This window comes from Lupinus angustifolius, chromosome LG07, assembly GCF_001865875.1.
Source record: "Lupinus angustifolius cultivar Tanjil chromosome LG07, LupAngTanjil_v1.0, whole genome shotgun sequence".
NCBI classification, from domain to species: domain Eukaryota; kingdom Viridiplantae; phylum Streptophyta; class Magnoliopsida; order Fabales; family Fabaceae; genus Lupinus; species Lupinus angustifolius.
The window spans coordinates 3,376,705-3,396,259 of NC_032015.1; the positions used below are offsets into that span (position 1 = coordinate 3,376,705).

A 19,555-nucleotide genomic window follows, 5' to 3' on the forward strand; every position below is an offset into this window, starting at 1 on the left:
CATAAACTACAAGAAGAAATTTGCTGGATCACCATAATAGTTTGACTACAATGTAGTAACAAGGTATTCTGTATTTTGAATCTCATTGTGCATCAATGTAATCTCGAACATGATATCATGAATATTGCAAAGTTTCGGCTACAATAAAATGAGTTACTAAATAAAATCTGGTTTCACTAACATCTACTTCTTAGTTCTTAAATACACTCTTTCAAATATTCTAAGCACACCAAACCAAAGAGATGAACACATTAAATTTAATTTACAGTTTAATCACAAACCAGAGTGAAACTCTGACTCATCTAGCTCTTCCTTGTACTCCTCCTTATCATCTTCAAATTCAGATTGGGATTCCCTTGGAAAATCATCATCCTTGTCCTCATTATCTTCACCATCATCAATGTCATCTTTCTTCTGCTTTTCTACATCAGAAACATTTGTTTCCTTAGGTTGTTCCTGAAACATGTTGGATTTTGTTTCTCCAGCATTCTTCTCAGCTCTTTTGATATGCCTCCTACTCCAATTCTGTTGGACAACACTGACTTCTTGCTCTCCAGAACCTCTGATTTCATCCAATCTCTCCTTTTCTGGTTGAATGGTGGTGCCATTATTTGTCACATAGTGATTTGTATTATTCACTATCATGTTCATGGCATCTTCCCTCTTCTCTTCATGGTTTTCAGGCTTCAACAATTTTACCTGCTCCTCGTCTTGCTTCTGGTTAGAATTGTCACTTTCCTTATCCTTTCTTATTACATTTTCCTCATTAGAGACTTTGCCCATTGTTCTATCTTTCAACTCATCTTTGTGGACCTTTATATTGCCCTTGTTTACCTCTTTATGGTTTTCAGAAATTCCATTTTGCTCCACTAAGCTATTCTTGACAACGGTTCTCCATCGCTTTTCCTTCGTTCTACTTACATGGCCATGTTTCCTCTTCACTCCAGTTGCAGTTCCAGACTTTTCTTCCGATTGCTTCACATTAAAATCATGTGTTCCACCATCAGCATTTCCCTTAAGCTGTCTTGGTTGCTCTTCTTTGATCACTTTCATTTCTCTACCATCCACTACTTCAGCCTTGCTATCTTTTGCAGTGTTAAGTGCATCACCATCATCTTGAGGGTCTTCATTTTTCGTTCCTTGATTCTCATCATTCCGAATTTCATCTTTTACTTCAATTGTGACTCCTCTATCTTCGAAAATGGTTGATTTGCTTTCACCTGCATCTTCATTTATCATATGCTTGTTACCATCATATTTGGCAGAGTCACCTGAGTGTTCATCTGTTTCTCTATTCTCATTCTCAGTTCTATCTTTTGCTGCCACAGTTGCAGAAAAGTTTGCAGAACCATTGATGATGCTTACAGAGTTGCTCTTAAATGGGGTTTGAAGATGTTCCTTCAAGTCTTTTATCTCTGCTTCCTTTTGCTTAAGACTCTCTCTCAGAGCTATTGTTTCAGAGCCTCCTAGTCCAATCCCTTTTTGTTGCATTATCCTGAGCTCATTCTGTGTCTCCTCGAATGTGGATTCCATCACTTTCTGCTCATCTTTCAGTAAATCCATGGTGGACTGCATCTCCAAAACTTTGCTGTCAAGCTCCATCTTTTGACTTCTCAGGTTGTATATTTTTCCTTTCATTTCTTCATTCTTCCTTCTCAACTCTTTGGTGCGGTCTCTTTCCTTCTGTGATTGAAACAGCAATGTTAATGGGGCAGCCATATAAAAATCGCCTAATTGAGTTGAAAAAGCAACATCTTTATTGCAAAAGTGATTCCTGACAGTTCAAGCTGATTTATTTGAAGCACCCCTCACTTTTTCTGATGGGGTTAAGCTTATGATTTGTATAAGTATTCATGCATTTTATGTAGAGGTAAAAACTAAATAACAGTGAGTATATATATACCAGTGTTATTAAACTCGGACCGGTCATCGACTCGGTCAGGCTATCGGGTTAATGAGTCACTGGTCGGACCGGTGAGTCATTGGTTGAACCGGTTGACTTGGTTTTCATCAATAAATTTCAAATAATATTAATACCTAATATAATATTGTAAAGAATATTTGTCCTAAGAATACCTAATATAATATTGTATGCCACTATTCAATAATTCTAAAATTAGGGTATTAGTTATAGCTCAAAACGACGTCGTTTTGGGCTTTTTTTCTCTTAAAAATATACCTCACAAAACGACGTCGTTTTGAGATTAGCGGTTTTTTTAAAATAAAGGTGACTCGCCGGTTCAACCAAGAACCGACCGAGTCACCGGTTTTTATATAACCCGACCGAGTCAAGCCGGTTCTTCCCGGTTTATGCACTTCATGTGCATAAACGATCTGATATGTGGCTCGGACCGGTTTGGAGGCCGGTTCCCAGTTCAACCGGTTGAACCGGCCGGTCCGAGCCGGTTTTTACAACTCTGAATTATATACATCTAAAGTTTAAATTATGGTTGTGGTTATGTTACATTTCTTGGAGACAACTAGGAATGACAATGAAAACCGAACTTGTGGATACCCGTCTGAACCGAATCTGAATTTAACAAAGAAAACCCAATGTGATTGAGTTCGGGTTTGGGTTTGGTAGAGCAAAGACCTTAACCTTAATCCGTTCAGAAGTAATGTAATTCAATTTAAAATTGAAATTTCTCTAATGTGTTATTGTTCTAATTTTACTTTAGATACTATTGATCTTTAAATATAAAAGAAATGAAATAATAAAGAGAAAATAGAAATGGTAGAAAAAATGAAACGAAAATGATATTACAGTTTCCTTAGTACATTTATAATTTTCGGGTTTCTTTTCTAGTTCAGGTTCCGAGTTCGTGATGGTATATTTATTTTCAACCCGATTCGGGTTTGAATATGTTCAAACCTGGCCCCGACCCGGCCGTTGCCATTGATAGAGACAACCAAAATCTCAACCTTGTGGTCGGTCGTAACTCGTAAACCTTAATTACCTTAACCTGTAAACAAGAAGAAGAGAGAGATGGAGAAGAGAAGAGTTAGTGACCTGAATGAGAAGTTGAAGGGCAAGAAGCTGACGATCTTTGTCTTTGACAATAAGGTTATAGATGCGTCTCTCTCTGAGTTTATGAAGCACCATGACCCCAAGTAATGCAGCACCAAATATTATGAGCAATATCAACACAAATGGCCTTCCTCTTTGATTCCCTCCACTGCTACTATGCAACCCTTTGTTATAAGCCATCTCTCTCATGCACCACACAGGTTTAGGAAAGAGTTATGAAAATGAAGGATGGGATGTATCACTTTTTCTATCTCTCTTTGTCTCTTAGGAGTTGTGGCTTATAGTGCACACTTTATGGTTGTTTGTCATGCAAAAAGAACGTGCCACCTACACATACTTGGCTCTATATCTGTGGGTGCGGATTTCACTATGATGAGTTGTGTCAACCATGCATGTTAATTGTGTCAGCCCACTGATTCTTTGGGACAAAACTCCAACAACTAAATGAGAAGGATACCTTTTTTCAGCTTCAAAATGTAATACAAGTACTTATTTTTAAATTACTTGTTTCTTCTACATAAGTAGTATTTGTCAGTGTAACTATTTTACAATCATGTTTTACTGATAAAGTTACAAATTAAAGAATGATTCAGATATCTGATCTATAATTTAATTAAAATAGTTGATCAGTTACTTCTGGTTAGAGATATCATAGTCGCATTGCTCATGTGGGAAGTGTGATTATGTGAGTGCACTTTACAGCTACTCCTTTATTTTAGTTTACCGTATTTGGACTAGTAACTTGCATGAGTTATTAATGATTTTATTATAATATATATTGTTTGTATAATATTTATAAATATTCGGTATATCATCTATTATTCTCATTTAAATTATTTTTATTTAAGAGTAAATAATAATAAATAATGAATAGTAGATGATCTAATTATAGTGCATACATTTTTCACTCTTTATTATAACATTTTCATTTTCCTATAGGTCATAACGTCTATACTATTGTAAGTTAAAACATTGTGTAATTTTTATTTTCTATTTTGCCCTTCAAATTATTTAATTTTTACAAAAAATCATATAATCCTAATTAACCACCAACACATTAATAAACTACATCTCTTACCTTAAACTAAATATTATCATAAACACACAAAAATTATAATATAAAGTACACCAAATACAACAAATATATTCTAATTATAAAAAATGAAATATATAAAAATTAAATATATAGTACCATACAATATTAACTGGCAGGCACAAAGTGCATGTACACACTAATATATATAATGTAGATAGTAAATGGTAATCAACTATAAGCTATTCTCTAATCTTTTGTTTCATGTTAATGACAGATTTGATTTCAGTTGTTCCAATACTGGCGTACGTACCAACTAGTGTTGGTTTAAGTGATACATACTTGATTATCCTTAAGTAATATCTTGGTTCCAGTCTTGTGGATGAAAAAAATATCATTAAAAGAGTTAGTCTTACATATTGGTGGATGCCCTGACTCGGACAAGATTGTTTCCAATACGGTGTGAAAAACAAAAAAAATACTGGCATACGTTACAAAGTTGTCAAAGGACAGTTAGACCTTCTTCCATGGTGCTACAATAGTTTCATTAGGATTAATCACATAGCGCATATATATATTTACCAATCATGTGAAAAATTTACTATGGAGGGATTAATATAACAATAAACAATTTGGAGGATTGAATTGGTAGCATTGTGGGGATAACCAAATTTACTATTAAGCCAATACATAGGTAGGTACACTAGACAATTTTAAAATAAAATAAATTGCACAAATTCAAAATAAATTTTGTATTTTCCAGAAAGTAAAACATAGTGAACTCTCCTATTAAAAAGTGCTTAATTTACTATAAAACATATTTAATCCTATTAAAAACATATTTAAGACAAGTATAAAATGTAAAACAAAATAACTTTTTTCCGAATAAAATGAAAATTAACTTGTTTTTTTCCACTATTAATTCACTTATCTAACCTCAATGTCTTAAAATTCAACACCACAGCTACAAAGCCAATGTAAACAACAAAGCCAAAATATTGCAATGTGAAATTGTGGTTGTAGATTTGTCTTGAATCTATTGTGATGTGATGAAACCTGATTGGTTAGTATGGGTTGTGGTCTGCAATCTCAAGTTTTCAACCTTGTTCTTAGGAGATAAGTGCATTCCTACCTAGGATTGTACAACCTTATGCATGTTCAATATTAAATTGTGTGCCTATGATAAGCAATGTTTATCTAAGAATTTATGCTTCAGAAAATAGATAACCAATTGAAAGTGCACTGAAATTTAATTCCCTTTTGTAACCTTAAAGAAAAAAGTTATAATTGCCTAAATGGTTGTTGGCCTTGCAACCAAAAGCTCAACTGAACTGTGTAACAAGCACTTCAAAAACTGATGCCGTGAGTGCTTGTTGCTACTTACTTTGAACCTATAATGAACACAAAATTCTGACCATTAACACCAGATATATATGATATATAATCACAGTTTATGGCTTTATGTACACTTGTCTTCCTTGGAGGGTACCCCTTTGTCACAAACACTTATTGTTTCGATGTTCTTCGGATAACAGCAACTGAAACAGCTCATGCAGCCTCTCAGCACCACGGCCAGGACTAAACACTGTATCATTGCCGTGCAAAGAACAAGGGTCTGCGCCACCATCTGAGGTCCCAGCACACCATGCCCCAGGTGAAAATCTATGTGTGCGACCCAGAAGTTCTTTGTCAATCCTGTCTAGCACTGGATCATCCTTTGCGAACTTTCGGGCAAAGGGAGCATTGCTTTTAACCATTTTATCAAAGTCATTCATAGTTAAAGACCGGGGATGCTGCTTTGGTGGAGTGTCCCAAGCAATGTAGTGAAGATCATGGCTTATTGCTGTATGGCTGAATTCCTTAGTGTTACAAATGACAGTGTGAAAGTAGCCCTCTGGCGAGGAAACAAAATTTGTATAATACATAAGCAGAGTTCTTGGGAAGTTATCCCACCCCCATATACAGTACTCCACAAATGGCCTGGTTAGTGCAACCCAAGCTGAGCCTGTTCACCAAAGCATAGACAAAAATATCAGATCAACCATGTTTGCAAATCTAATAGCAAATAAATGTTATTTGGCAAACTAAGTAAATATTTGACAATCTTGGCATTGCTTAACCTTCAAAGAGCATTCTTGTTTAAACTTATAATGGAAAGTAAAGTCATAGATGGATACAGAATTAAAGATATAGATATACCGGTAAACAGTTTAAAGGATGTAGGAATTGATCTTCGTTGAGTAGTCCATGCTAAATCAGATTTCTTAGATAAGTAAAGGGCAGGATCAATGATGATTGGTCTTGCTCTTTGGTTCCTGAACACATAAATAGTAACAGAAATCTCAATCAACCAATATAATAAATCACTAAAAGAGGGGCGTGGGTCATATTTTACAGTAATTTTCATGTGTAACAATTCACTTACAGTTTCCAACCAACAATGGGTAAAATTTCAATGAAATTGAGATCTCTTGACAGATTAGAGAAAACATGAAGCAAATCTGCAAAAGCAGGAAACGACCATGAGAAAAGTCAATCGCATGTTAAGAGGGGAAATAAAGGAAAACAAGAAAACATTCACATGGTACAAAACCATCAATTGATATCCACAGTAGCTAGCTCAGTAATTAAAAGGAAATACCTATTCAAAAGTCTGAACTAGATGCTTTCAAAAGTTTAACCATGAAATAGGCGAACATATTATTTTTTTTGAAGACAAAAAACAAACCTAGATATCCATTACAACAAGTTGAAATTTATGCACACTCCACTAATCTGGAAGCATGCAACTACCAGGCTTTTAGTGACCTTGCTTAATCATATGAGCTAGGCTTCTAACTCATGAACAAAATCCAACAGATATTAACAACAAAGGTGACCTTAGAACCGAGCCAAATTGCTCAAAAATATGTTTGATATGCACACGGAGGAACTCCATAAGAAACACAAGGATGCATCGATTTTGGTGACAACTGACAAGGCATGAATAAAATCTTCAATAGTAAGACTTGAAACATCAAATTTTGAGATCAAGTGGGAGAACACAATAAGGTTTGGTTATTGTTGTTGTAAGGGTCTAGGCAGTGCAACTTTTGGAGGGTAATTCAAATCCACATCCCTCACATTTTGGGACTAATTGACCACTGAACCAAAACAAGTAGCAAGGAGTTTAACATCAAAATAGTCAGAATGGTACCAAATAGAATTGCAAAATTTGATGTTAGTGTCAGGCTGCATTACCCTTTTTCCCTAAGCACATAAAGAGACAACATAAACATACAATAGAATAACATAGAAAAGCATATAAAAATTTGGCAACAAACTCAGAAAATTAACGCAATTAATTAGCTCAAGCCAACTGCACTTGCTATAACCTTCTACTATTGGAGACGGCATTAAAGGGGAAGCAAGAACAACACATTTTGAAAGTCTGCAACCCACTATTAATATTTAATTCAATCATTACTTGTTGAAGGAAAAAAAAGATCTGCCCTGAATCATCCACAACAATCAGGAGAGATGGATAGACTTAAATAATCTTTCCGGTCCTTAACAATCTTTTCAGTCCTCAAAACCAAGTGCCTTGATCAAGGGAAATAAGTCAACATAATGCCAAAAACGAGATGCAAACAATGCATGATGTAGCAGCCTAACTATTACAAGCCACAATTCTGAATGACGATATGGTTTTCAGGTTTTTAAAACTTCTATGAAACAGCATCATCTGTTTAAACCCAAAGGATAAGTTTGTAAAGGCACACTCTACCCTCCAACAACCAAGGAAGACATAGTTTATGCAATAAAAAGTTATAACATCAAGAAGCAAATAAAGGGTGAGTAATCAGTTACTAACCATCTTGTGTCACAAGAGGATAATCTGAGGCACTAAGGTTTATAAACCAGTCCCACTCTGTGCTCTCTTTCAATAATATTGCAATAGCTTGGAGGGTACAAGCAATCATTGTAGGACCCTTATAAGTCACTAAATTGGATTGAGACATAACACGCACATTCTCCACTTTATGAAATATTGGATCAGCTTTCACTGCATTCGCCAATTCCAACCTTTCCCGGGGCGGTGCCTCGAGATCTAAATGCAATATATATTGATTCCTTGGATGGTACACTGCTTCTAATGTTCTCATCATCCTATGACTATCACCCTTTGTGCCTGAAATAAGATATGCAAACCTAGGTGCCTTTGTTTTCATAACACCAGCATTTAAAGGCCTTTCCAATTCCGATTCTACAAAGTATCCACTTGAATCCTCTGATCTGTTCAATAAAACAACATCCAAGGGTAATTGTTCTCCTACACCACCAGAACTATTATATGCCCCAAGAATAGCTGTAAGAATCAAACTCACAGATACCAGCAAACTTGCAAAAAAGGGTATAATCCATTTTCTGTCACTAAACATTCTTCCATAATGAGAACCGACATATCTCCTCATACTCTTATATCACTGCTGAAATAAAAAATCAAATTTTGGAACTGTTTCTCTTCAAGGGCAAGAACTGAGAACCAAGATCTCTATCTATATTCAGCTCCTGCAGATTAATTAAAGTAGAAACTCAAAGCGCACCTCGTAAATATTTGAGAGCAATGATAAGAAAGAAATAAAGTGGTTCCAGAAAGAAATATAAAGAACCAAAACAACCTCTTTAGGAAGTAGTTATAATGTTAACATTTAAGCAAAAGGGTCCATGTTTTTCTGCAGGATAAGACATGATTTTCAAGCAAAGATGGTTAAATCAACCTTAACACAATGCCAAAGATTTTGATTTTGGAGCTTTACAGAGAAACATATGATATGATAAATGTTTGGCTTGTTGAATTGGGACCCACCTCCGGGATAATAGGCTCAGAAAACTGAGAAAAAGATTACACCCTCATCATAAAGCAACAATTTTTTGAAGGCGGAAAAGGTGGAGAAATTTTCAGGATATCTCAGCCTTAACTGTCTCAATCCAAGTAATGTTTAGTTAAATTTCAACTCAGAACAAGAAGAAAAAAACAAGCTTTTAGTTCAGATTTAACCTGCAGAATTAAATGCACTTGTTCTTTTTCAACGCACCTTGATTTTTTTTCCCTTCTGGAAACTGTGCTAAAAAGTCAAGAACTTGTCACTCCAAAATTGAAAAAAAACGAATAAATGAAGCGATAAAGTAACAGAAGACACTTGAAGTGCAAGTTTTGGGTAACTTGAGATTCAAGAAAGGATTAGAAATATAAGGGGAAATATGATGCAAAACATTAACAGAGAAGGGGATTCACAAGGATTCAGTGAAGATTCAAAGTGATGGGGATTTATGATGAGATTAAGGCTTTGCTTGAAGAAGCAATGGGATTGTGTTGCAATGTTGAACATTCATGGTGTGGCCTCAGTTTTTTTTCTTTCTTTAAAAAGATGAATAAATTATGAAGATAGAGATAATATTTTATACAAATTGCCGTATAAAAATTAGTTTGCTTTAATTGCAGGCAAAAGTATTATTATTAGCGTTAGTTTACAAGTTTCTTAAACCTTTTAATATTTGGGAAGTGACACTGTGACAGTTTAGTTATAAATTCATTGACATCTTTGTATTATTACAAAAAAATTTAAACATTTTTTCATTTAAGTGTAATTAAAATTTGATAAGACTATTTATCTATATTCTTTGGTTAGGAAAATAAAGTTGTTTGGTTTTATTACAAATAAATGTGGAAACTGGAAGCTTCAAATGCACATTTCAAATGATTTTATCCATTAAAAACTGGAACAGCTTTTTCATTTAGATCAACGATTTTATAATATACATGAAGTTAGTGAAATTTATATTAACCTATAAAAGTTACTTTATCCAAGGCAGTGAGGTTAGTTATTGCATTACCAAAGAACAAATATAGGTAAGAATTTTGATCAGAAAACCCAATTCATTTAGCTATCCATATCTAAATAACACTTATTCACATAACATTTTATATACTAGTAATGTTATGACTTTATGCCTTATTATTATTTATTAGTACTAACCAGTGTTTAAGGTACATTGATTTAAGGTGTAAAGTATTAGTACTAAGCAATGTTTTAGGTACATTGATTTAAGGTGTAAAGTATTAGTACTAACCAAAGATTTAGGTACATGATTTATTATGGGTAAATGGTGAAATTATTATGTCAATATATCTAAAAGTAATTTTTATAATTCTCAATTACATGGTCTCCTCTTCTTGAATCCTTAATGTGTGTCCATTAAAAAAAATCCAATATTGGCAAAAAAAATTAAAACTTGGAAAAAATACACATTCATATGTCTCAACTCTCAACTACTGTAGATAATAATCAATTTTTTAGATTTCACTAGACTATTATTAATCAATGTCTTCAAAATAAATGAGTTGAGTTCAAACCACAAGCTTAGCATATTGCACTAAAAATTAAGATAAGTCTTAAGATTCAACTTAATATTTTATTTAGATGCTCTTAGAGGTTTATAAGGCATGTAAACAAGTTAAATGTTTAAGCTTAGCTTCATTATTTAAATAATTCAAAGTCAAACCTTATAAACTGACTGCCATTAAGATTTCGCAAATAGTCTAAATATGCATATTTTATATTGAGTTATATTTTAAATTAGTGTACTCAAATTTAAAATTTGAAAATACTCAACTTAACCCCACTTATTTACACATTACCCTATGATTGTAGTAAAGTACTTGAAACCTGTTGTGGCTTCTAAATACTTTAGAACTTAAACTAAAAAGCACATGCACACCATCAAGATCAAAATGCTTTTTGTTTTGTTACACATATTTTTAATGTGAGCCTAATAAGGAAACAATCCATTTAAAATTGAAAAAAATGTCTTTGCATTATTTCTAAATGATCTGAACGAGTGCCTTAACAATATTATTTCATAATAAAAAAGTTCAATATTTTAGTCACAACTAGGGCAATATATCAAAAACCCGAATTAATCAAAATACATGCCAGCTAGCTCAAATACTATTTATTTGTAAATTTTAATATAGAGAACTATTGATTAGCAAGCTTTTTTATTTTATTTTTATAACTATATATAATCTTTTAGATTATTCACCAATTGTCTATGCAGCATTTCCCCCTTGTTGGGGTAGAAGAGTCACGTCAATGATGCTGTATGAGGAGGATAATATATATACAAATTATTTGAAATTCAAAGATGAAAAAGATAAATACACGTGATTTTTAAGTGATTATTTGATTAATAATTAGTTTTTAATTTAAATTATCCATCTATGATGCAAATTTATTATTTTTGAAGTTCTTATATGATAATTATTCTCATTTAAGTTGATCTCATGATCAAACACATAAAACTATGTCTGTAATCAATAAAACTATGTCATATCAATTAAAAAATAAATATTTATTATTTTTCTGTTATTACTTCAATACCATTGGTTTGGTAATGTTTTATAACACTTTTTAATAACAGATATTTGTCCCCAAGAAATTAGGTGAGCACAAAATGTGATCATGTTGAACACGATCATTCTTGGCAGAAAGACAAAGTGAAGGGGAATTTGGATCCTCATTTTGGCACTATCAAGTCGTAGATAACCATTACAGCAATCACGCCTCACTATATTTATTTGAGTGAAGGGCATGCAAGTTTAATAGTTTATGGTGATATAATTGAAAATTTGAGATCCTTTGATAAATACCACCAAGCAACCACAGCATACTATTACTTTAGATATACTGTCACATGGACTCTTGTACCTACCTACTATAGCTTAAAAATAAGCAGAAAATTACTAATAGCACTTTTTGGAGCATCTATAAGTCTGTCCTTTCGGCACAAGGTTGTTGAGGTAGGTGCCGTCCAAGGGTGTATAGGCACAACTAATTTTATTTCAATTCTTCTCTCAATGGCCAATGCTGCTGCCACCACTGCATGTGTCCTTTAACTTTTTTCATTGGATTCTATGGCAGGGTGATTCTTTTGGAGTATATATGATAATTTTTATGGCTTCTTAATATTACCAAATATTTATTAAAATTACTTTTAATTTTATATACGAGTTTTCATTTGATATATCAACTGCACTGAAATTCAAGGTTTGAGGAAAATAAATGTACATTATCATATCCCAACAATTAGACAGATACCCTCTAGGATTTTACAATCATGTTGGCTTGCCCTTATCATCATGATTCACCAATAAGTATTATATTTATAATAAATATTTGAAATTAATTGATAACTAATGAAATGATTGATATATAACTTACCATGGATATGAAGAAATATATTGCCATAAATTTCTGCTTCCTTTCAACCAAGTCAAATATTAGGTTGATATAGCGGCCAACCATGTTCCATTCTTGAGAAAGGTACTAATAGAACAACTACACATGGATTTGCGTTTCAAATTGGAATACTACTTACCAAGTTGATAACCATATGCTATCAATAATCATAGGTGAATTAATCCATGTGAAGTTGGTAAAGGTGATGAGCCACCGCCAATTCTCAATGGAAACTTTCAACATGTGATTTTGCTTCAGTACATATGGGGACACTTATACACAGGCTTAAACACTGTTCGATAAATGAAGTGGAAAAGTTACCCATCATTGTAACCAGTACTTTGTCGTTGAATAATACATAGCATATATGATAGTAGTTCAGGACTTTTCACAATTTGTAAAAGCTATCTTGATTATTTTAACTATATATGTGACCTTATTGGAATATTGGTTGCATATATTATTGAATATAAATGTTTAAGGCAAAAGGGTAACTAGAGTTTGGTACCTGAAATACCTTGGTCACCATTGCATGCCACAGTAAAAAGGAACTATTTTTACCTTTTCTTTTCCTGTACTGTCTATTTCACACACCATAATAAAAGATGAGGCACAGTAAAAAATGACTTATTTTACCCTTTCTTTCCTAGCATGGCCTATTTTTCACATACCAATGATACCATAGTAAACATGGTAAAATATAATCAATACATATCTTCTGCATTTTGGCAAAATCATTTTCACAATTGAGTCACCTAACAGAAATTCTCGGGTTCCCCTTCCCAGTGTGGGGCCCAATCATCCTGTCAATGTAAATTACCCACTCCTTCAATCTTCATATTTAAAATGATTAAATGTTCTAATCAATCTGATATATATTTTTACTAAAATACATTCATTTTTTTTTATCTATTTCTCAGCATAAAAATAGTAAAATAAGATGTGAAAAAGTTAATGTAATGAATAAAGATATATTTGAAAAAAATGTATGATTAAGTATTGTAGTTTTAAAATATCAAGATACATGAAACAAAAGAAGATCAATATTTAAGAAATGAGAGCAGTATGTAATTGATAGTTAATTAAAACATAGTGAACTGTGTAAAGAGTTTTCATCAAGCTTTTCCTTTCATGTGTATGATAGAGTCTAAACACATTATATATTAGAAGAAAAAAACTTCCCCTGATATTTATATCACAAAAGAAAAAGAAAGAGACCAGTTTTTTACTGTACAAGCGGTTCTTTTAGAAGGTAAAGATGTCCCTGCAATCTGAACTACTCTTATTCTGGTCATTTTGTAGTTGAGACAAAAAAGAATGAAATAACTGGTTGATGTCATAACATATCAGACCCAGATTTCTGAGTCAAATACTTCTCTCAATAATAAATATGCTCCAGAATCAAATGCATACACTAGCACAAGGTTAACTGGCTACCCTTTTAGTTGCAGAACAGATATGTGGACAAGTATTGTAGCAGGATCAAACCAAACCATATAGTATATATTTGCAATTTATCTGTCTATGTTTCAGTGTTAATGTTATGAAGGTTGAAGCTTCTTTTATGATGTTAAGCGATCAATATTAGACTATATTCTGATGCATTGACATGGAGGATGAGGTAACTGTCATGGTGTACATTGTAAAGGAATAGTGGGCAAGAAAGGGACCAAATTTGTTATCCAACTCTCACTAAAGAGTTTCGGGACACTAATAAAGCTGCCACCATATGAAATGGGAACTAAACATAATTAAGAGCTTTTTAAGTACTATTTCTGACAGGTAGCAGCAACTAAGTTATCCATTAAAGTTTGTATTCTTCTGAATAATCAATATACAAGAATTTTACTTTATTTTCCTGGTGAATATTTTTCATGTGGTTGATTAAATGAAATGCAGATTTCTTTGATCAGCTAGTATAGCACACCATTTTGATTGACTCACACTAATATTTTCACAGATTAAGTGATGTGATTAAGAAGGTTTTGCTGCCATATATACAGCCTATAGGGGTAGAAATATAATCAATTTTTCTATTGACCTTGTCAGGAGTTCTATATATACATGATATTATTATTACCATGGTAGTTGTGGCTGGAGTAACCACTGATATAGTTAGTAATCAAATCAAAGGGGAATAAATTGCAATTGCTTTTTTGTTGCAAACAAGTTATGTTGTCACCATATTTGGTATAGGTCACTACTTTTTTGGCTATTATATGTATTCATCATAATTGAGTAAGCTTATCTAGACTTCTTTACTTTTTTGGCAAAGAGCGTGACAACATTAAAGAGCTAATTACATATAATATAATGTCTCTCTCTGTCACCATAAATATAATATGATCAAAATAAGGATTGCCAAATACCACTTCTGTTTAGTAATTTTTTTAATACTATATCATATTTAATAAGAAACTGACAAAGTACTAGTAACAGAACACAAAAAGAGTCATAATAAAGTAATAAACAACTAATTCAAATTAGTCTATCTTCTAATCTAAATAATATACTTTTATTCTTTTACAACAACTTCATATAGCTAACAACAATATATCCATAACTGAATTGCAGTTTATACAGCAGCGAATCAAATTCTCCTTCCAAAAAACTAGATTTGTTCAATTTTCTAAAGCAATATCATATATATTAATTAATGTTAATGAATTAATATAAGCTACAAGTAGAAGTAGAATCCTGATCCCTGATGACAGAGATGCAGTACAATGCAACTTCCTTAAATAAATAATATTCACAAACAAATATAAAAAACCTCGTTACATGAGAGTATTTCGCATAAATTTTGCGTTCTCTATTTTCTCTTTCTAGCATCTATCTAGTATTCTAGTGTATGTCATATCATGCAAGTAGCACCACTTTCTTCTCACAACACAGTACTTTGTTTTACTATATAGTATAAGCCAGCTCATTCGTTATTCATAACCTCATCACCAACCCCTTTCTCTCTCCTTAATTTTCTCCCTCTAAACATATTTCAACGTTTCTCCGCCAGATCTCTAGGCGCAACGTGCTTTTGAGTGAGTTTCTCTCTCTTCTTCATATCGTGCTGCCAAAAAGAAAAAAAAGCCCGTTATTGTGAAGCAATATAATACCCTCTTGCGTTTTTTCTGGGTTTTCTTTCGCCACATTTCTCTCTCTCCCTCGTTCGATTTTCTGCTCATACTCACCCACATCGTTTTCTCGCCCAAAACAGAGTCTTTTTGTCAAGAAAATGGCGAAGGTGCAAGTGAGAGAAAGTGGGGTACCGTTGTTCAGTGAGGAAGAGCTGAATGAGGTAAGTGGAGTGAAGCTTGTTGATGAGTATGTTGAAGTAACGTGTGGGTGTACTAGTCATAGATATGGTGATGCTGTTGGAAGGCTTAGGGTTTTCGCTAATGGGTATCTCGAAATCTCTTGTGAATGCACCCCTGGTTGCACAGAAGGTCTCTTTCTCTCTCTCACTTTCTCTCTCTATATATATCAAGATGGAATTTTTTAAATTGTTTATGTGCATGTAGACACTTTCCGATGGTGATGTGAGTTTTGACGTTGATGGGTATCATCACGGGGTTCTTTTGATCTGGTTTTGGTTTGTGATGGTGGTCATGAGAGTTACACAGTTGAAGTGTATGTTGATTCGTTTCAATGAACTAGTTGGTTTGATATACATACTACACGAGATGAAGGAATGTTTTTTAGTTATAACATATGCAAAAGTGGAACATTTTTTATTAACATGGTGTCTTTTGTGAGTTTAAATATGTCTTGTTTCTTGATGAAGAAGACCTTTAATTACCATAGTTTGTAGTTTGCACGTGTTTAATAACATGAACATATCATAACCACCATCGTTGAGATGTGATCTTAATCTTATTATTACTCTATTTCTTGAATATCAGTGAAGTCTGGTTGGGAAAGTAGAGCATTGTAAGATAACTAAGATCCTAGTATTGTTAGTCTATAATGTATAACTGTTTTGGTTGTAAGTTGTGTTCTTTTCTTTGATTGCATATTCTCTATTTTATGTGCGAGTGATGGCTATTTGTGCTTGGGTATGTAGGCCCTTGAAGGCTGATGTGCATGTCACTGAAGTTGATTTTGATTTGTTAGTGGCAGTGGTGAATATGTGCTTTCAGGCACAGGGGTTAAACATAGGATCTAATTCTATCAATAACCATTATGGAGTTGTGATGTATATATGGTAGAACCTAGTAGAGCATGTGTTCTTGCAGTAGGGCTGGTACCTTTGCTGATGCATGAGAATATACTGATTTACACAGGAAGCAATTACAGTTATTTTGGAAATATTGCTTGCCACCCTACAGGATGGCTTCATAGCACTGCATGAGAAGAATTAAGTAATTTCTTCAACAAATTATACATGGAATACTCTCCTACGAAAATATATTTCCTTAGAGTAATACATGGAAGATATCATATAATTAAGCATTTATTAAAATTCTGAATTTAAACTCTACAAAAGACTTTCTGGATCTCTCTGGTGGACTTTTGAGAGGGTGAGCATAAGTTTGTTTGGTTTTTGTATCTCTAATTCTTGAATGTGGTGGAGAAAAGTGGCTAGGTGATTCTCTTATTGCCCTTAGTTACTGGTTACTTTATTAGTATTATTTTAATATTTTAAGCAAATATTGATAACTGTGTTTTACTGTTTTGCTTACAATTTGATATCTTGCAGCAGGAGATTTGCAGTGCTTTTCTGTATTTTTACTGTGCTTTATTTATGTCATTGAGAAGAAGAAAAAATTTCGTTTCTACTTTTTATATCTACCTTGCATGCTATGTTGGGTTGAGCTGAATATTTTATTTAAAACTGTATTTTTCTCCTTCATGACCAATTTATTTGCATAATGGTGTTTTATTGTTAGACAAGTTGACTCCTTCTGCATTTGAGAAACACTCTGGAAGAGAAACAGCTAGAAAATGGAAGAATAATATTTGGGTAATAATTAATGGTGAGAAGGTTCCATTGTATAAAACAGTGCTGCTCAAATACTACAATCAGGTGTCAAAAGCTGCTAATGGATCCCAACATGGACGGGCTTGTCACCGTGATGAGTTTGTTCGCTGTTCTCGGTGCAACAAAGAGCGCAGATTCCGTCTGAGGACTAAAGAGGAATGCCGCATTCACCATGATGCTATTGCAGATACAAATTGGAAATGTTCTGATCTGACATATGACAAGTATGTTTGTTCTCTTATAATAAAATTTCACTAAGAACTGAAAACAAGTCAGCAAGCCATGCAATTGGACTTGTGTTCATATATAATTTTGCTATAAACCTTGCCTTGAATTTTTTTATGAACACACTTGCATCTTCTATCTATAACTTCATACAGGGATTGAAAATGACAGAGGAAGATAAATATACTGACGCTAGCATTTGTGATTTGACAAAATTAACAGTGGGAGCATAATTAGTGCAAATACAGTGAATGATAGAAAAGTCTCTAATTGAAAAAAAAATATGGATTGAAATAGAATGGTCAATGGTCAACACTGATCTGTTGCTTGTTATAGAATGAATAGCTTTGTGTAGTGAATCACACTTGTTATGTCTGTCATCGATCTTTTAAAGAAGACTATCTCTGAGGCAATACATTGGGACACAACTTACTCTCTCGGTATTAGAGAAATAGTATTGATATATCTAGCCTCTAGGTGTGGTTAATGGGAGTGATGCCATGTAGAGACTCCTTTCAGAATTCAGATTACAGGTGAGAATGCATGAAATAAAGTCTGTTGACATAGGTTTTTTTAGCATGGGTCTATTATTCCTGCGATTTTTCTTTTCGGATGAGTTTGAGATACTGCTATTAGGCTTTCGAAGTGTTAAGTATTGATTATTACGATGATTCCCCGACAGTTTTACTCAGCTTAGATTTACTGCTAATTGTGATTAGCTCCTATTGTCTTAGAAGTGTGCTGTGGCTGATGCTATTATAGTTTTACAGCCACAAGCACTTCTTTACTTGTCATTCCTAGTGCATTCTGTTCATTCTTTTCATTCCTCCTTTGCCTGATCACCTCACACCTTTCTATTGATGGTAAAAGAAACTTTGATGAGTTTTGATACCAAATTAATAGCTAGATTCCCACTCCCAGGAATGATAGAAGGAGCTGGTGGAAATCTTGTGTGCACAATTATTTTGATGGGATGTGAAGGGATAAACCAAGCATAAGAGTACTTCTTAAAAATACCTTTCATTTTCTTTGCTGTTGACTTTGTTCTGAAAATATCTTTCCTTTTCCTTGGATTTGACTCAATGAACAGCCTATCCTAGAATGGGGTCCTCAATTTAATTTTTCTCTCTAAGTATCTTATTATTTATTTTAGTAGATTAAATTGCTCTAGTTCGTCAGTACTGGCTTGTTCTCTCATTGTGTAAGTTTGGGAATACCTTTTGAGTACCGAGTTGGAAGAATCAACTTGCAGTTCTGAATGGAAGACTCAGTTTTGGAGCACAATCCTTGAGGAGTTCAGCTATCTATCTAACATAATCCTAACAATTGTATTAATTACTACTACTATATGCAAACATGTCTGCTTTGTTTATGCTTATGTATGTTCACCCATATTAAATACTACATTGTTGTTATATACTCAATGGAGCAATTTAATAACAATGACATTTCAGAATTACATGTGATAATGAAGAAGAACGAGCAAGCCGCAGAGTTTATCGGGGATGCCCTCGTTCTCCAACATGCAAAGGTTGCACTTCTTGTGTGTGCTTTGGATGTGATATCTGCCGCTTTTCCGATTGCAGCTGCCAAACTTGTACTGACTTCACAAGCAATGCCAAAGCTTGAGTCCTTCAACTAATTATGCTCCCAAGTTCTGATAAGTGCCCTACTTCATATGGGCTATTTATGCATATAGGAATGTTTTATTTCCTAATGGAACTAAATTACCAATGTAGAGTTCAGCATTCATTGTTCTCAATCTCATTGACTGGATCATAAATTTCAATCTTACTAACTTATTCTCTTTCATAATCTCTCTATCTTCCCCCTTATGTTTGCTTATATTCATTTGAGAAAAAAGAATAACAATGTTGTTCAAATGACCCTAGTGAAAGAATAATGGTACGTGCACGTAAATACACGTTATCTCATATTTTCACAATTTTTATTGTTTAATTAGTTAGTTTCATTTTGTTTTCCATGCACGGATACTTTGACTCTATCAC

At 33.5% G+C, this 19,555-nt stretch overlaps 3 protein-coding genes across 9 annotated transcripts; 1 reads left to right on the plus strand and 2 right to left on the minus strand.

Moving 5' to 3' along the window:
* LOC109351808 (glutamic acid-rich protein-like) lies at positions 82–3,494 on the minus strand. 2 transcript variants are annotated; one of them, XM_019593430.1, is made up of 3 exons: positions 3,011–3,493; positions 1,265–1,683; positions 82–1,234 (listed from the first exon to the last, which is right to left on the minus strand). In XM_019593430.1, exons 1-3 carry the CDS (start codon positions 3,215–3,217, stop codon positions 274–276), a joined length of 1,587 nt encoding a protein of 528 aa, XP_019448975.1. In that variant the 5' UTR covers positions 3,218–3,493; the 3' UTR covers positions 82–273. The 2 variants fall into 2 exon arrangements, with proteins under 2 accessions (XP_019448975.1, XP_019448974.1); XM_019593429.1 differs by having other exon boundaries at positions 82–1,683; positions 3,011–3,494.
* LOC109351815 (beta-glucuronosyltransferase GlcAT14B-like) lies at positions 5,286–9,458 on the minus strand. 6 transcript variants are annotated; one of them, XM_019593444.1, is made up of 6 exons: positions 9,140–9,458; positions 8,723–8,934; positions 7,915–8,612; positions 6,487–6,562; positions 6,261–6,376; positions 5,286–6,066 (listed from the first exon to the last, which is right to left on the minus strand). In XM_019593444.1, the coding sequence occupies exons 3-6, from the start codon at positions 8,513–8,515 to the stop codon at positions 5,558–5,560; spliced, it is 1,302 nt and encodes a 433-aa protein (XP_019448989.1). In that variant the 5' UTR covers positions 8,516–8,612; positions 8,723–8,934; positions 9,140–9,458; the 3' UTR covers positions 5,286–5,557. The 6 variants fall into 6 exon arrangements, with proteins under 6 accessions (XP_019448989.1, XP_019448988.1, XP_019448987.1 ...); XM_019593443.1 differs by having other exon boundaries at positions 9,103–9,458; XM_019593442.1 differs by having other exon boundaries at positions 8,723–9,022; positions 9,103–9,458.
* Positions 15,049–19,358, plus strand: LOC109351817 (protein ULTRAPETALA 1-like). Its single transcript, XM_019593446.1, has 3 exons — positions 15,049–15,786; positions 17,230–17,545; positions 19,001–19,358. The coding sequence occupies exons 1-3, from the start codon at positions 15,576–15,578 to the stop codon at positions 19,173–19,175; spliced, it is 702 nt and encodes a 233-aa protein (XP_019448991.1). The 5' UTR covers positions 15,049–15,575; the 3' UTR covers positions 19,176–19,358.

Excerpts from the sequence above, each read along its gene's own strand:
- LOC109351817 (XM_019593446.1), top strand. The coding sequence starts at position 15,576 with ATGGCGAAGGTGCAAGTGAGAGAAAGTGGGGTACCGTTGTTCAGTGAG. Across the intron at positions 15,787-17,229 it reads CACCCCTGGTTGCACAGAAG|ACAAGTTGACTCCTTCTGCA; the intron begins GTCTCTTTCTCT and ends TTTTATTGTTAG. Across the intron at positions 17,546-19,000 it reads TCTGATCTGACATATGACAA|AATTACATGTGATAATGAAG; the intron begins GTATGTTTGTTC and ends ATGACATTTCAG.
- LOC109351815 (XM_019593445.1), bottom strand. The coding sequence starts at position 8,515 with ATGAGGAGATATGTCGGTTCTCATTATGGAAGAATGTTTAGTGACAGA. Across the intron at positions 6,563-7,914 it reads TCCTCTTGTGACACAAGATG|ATTTGCTTCATGTTTTCTCT; the intron begins GTTAGTAACTGA and ends CTGCTTTTGCAG. Across the intron at positions 6,377-6,486 it reads CCCATTGTTGGTTGGAAACT|GAACCAAAGAGCAAGACCAA; the intron begins GTAAGTGAATTG and ends TTATGTGTTCAG.
- LOC109351808 (XM_019593429.1), bottom strand. The coding sequence starts at position 3,217 with ATGAGAGAGATGGCTTATAACAAAGGGTTGCATAGTAGCAGTGGAGGG. Across the intron at positions 1,684-3,010 it reads CCCTTCAACTTCTCATTCAG|AAGGAAAGAGACCGCACCAA; the intron begins GTCACTAACTCT and ends TTTCAATCACAG.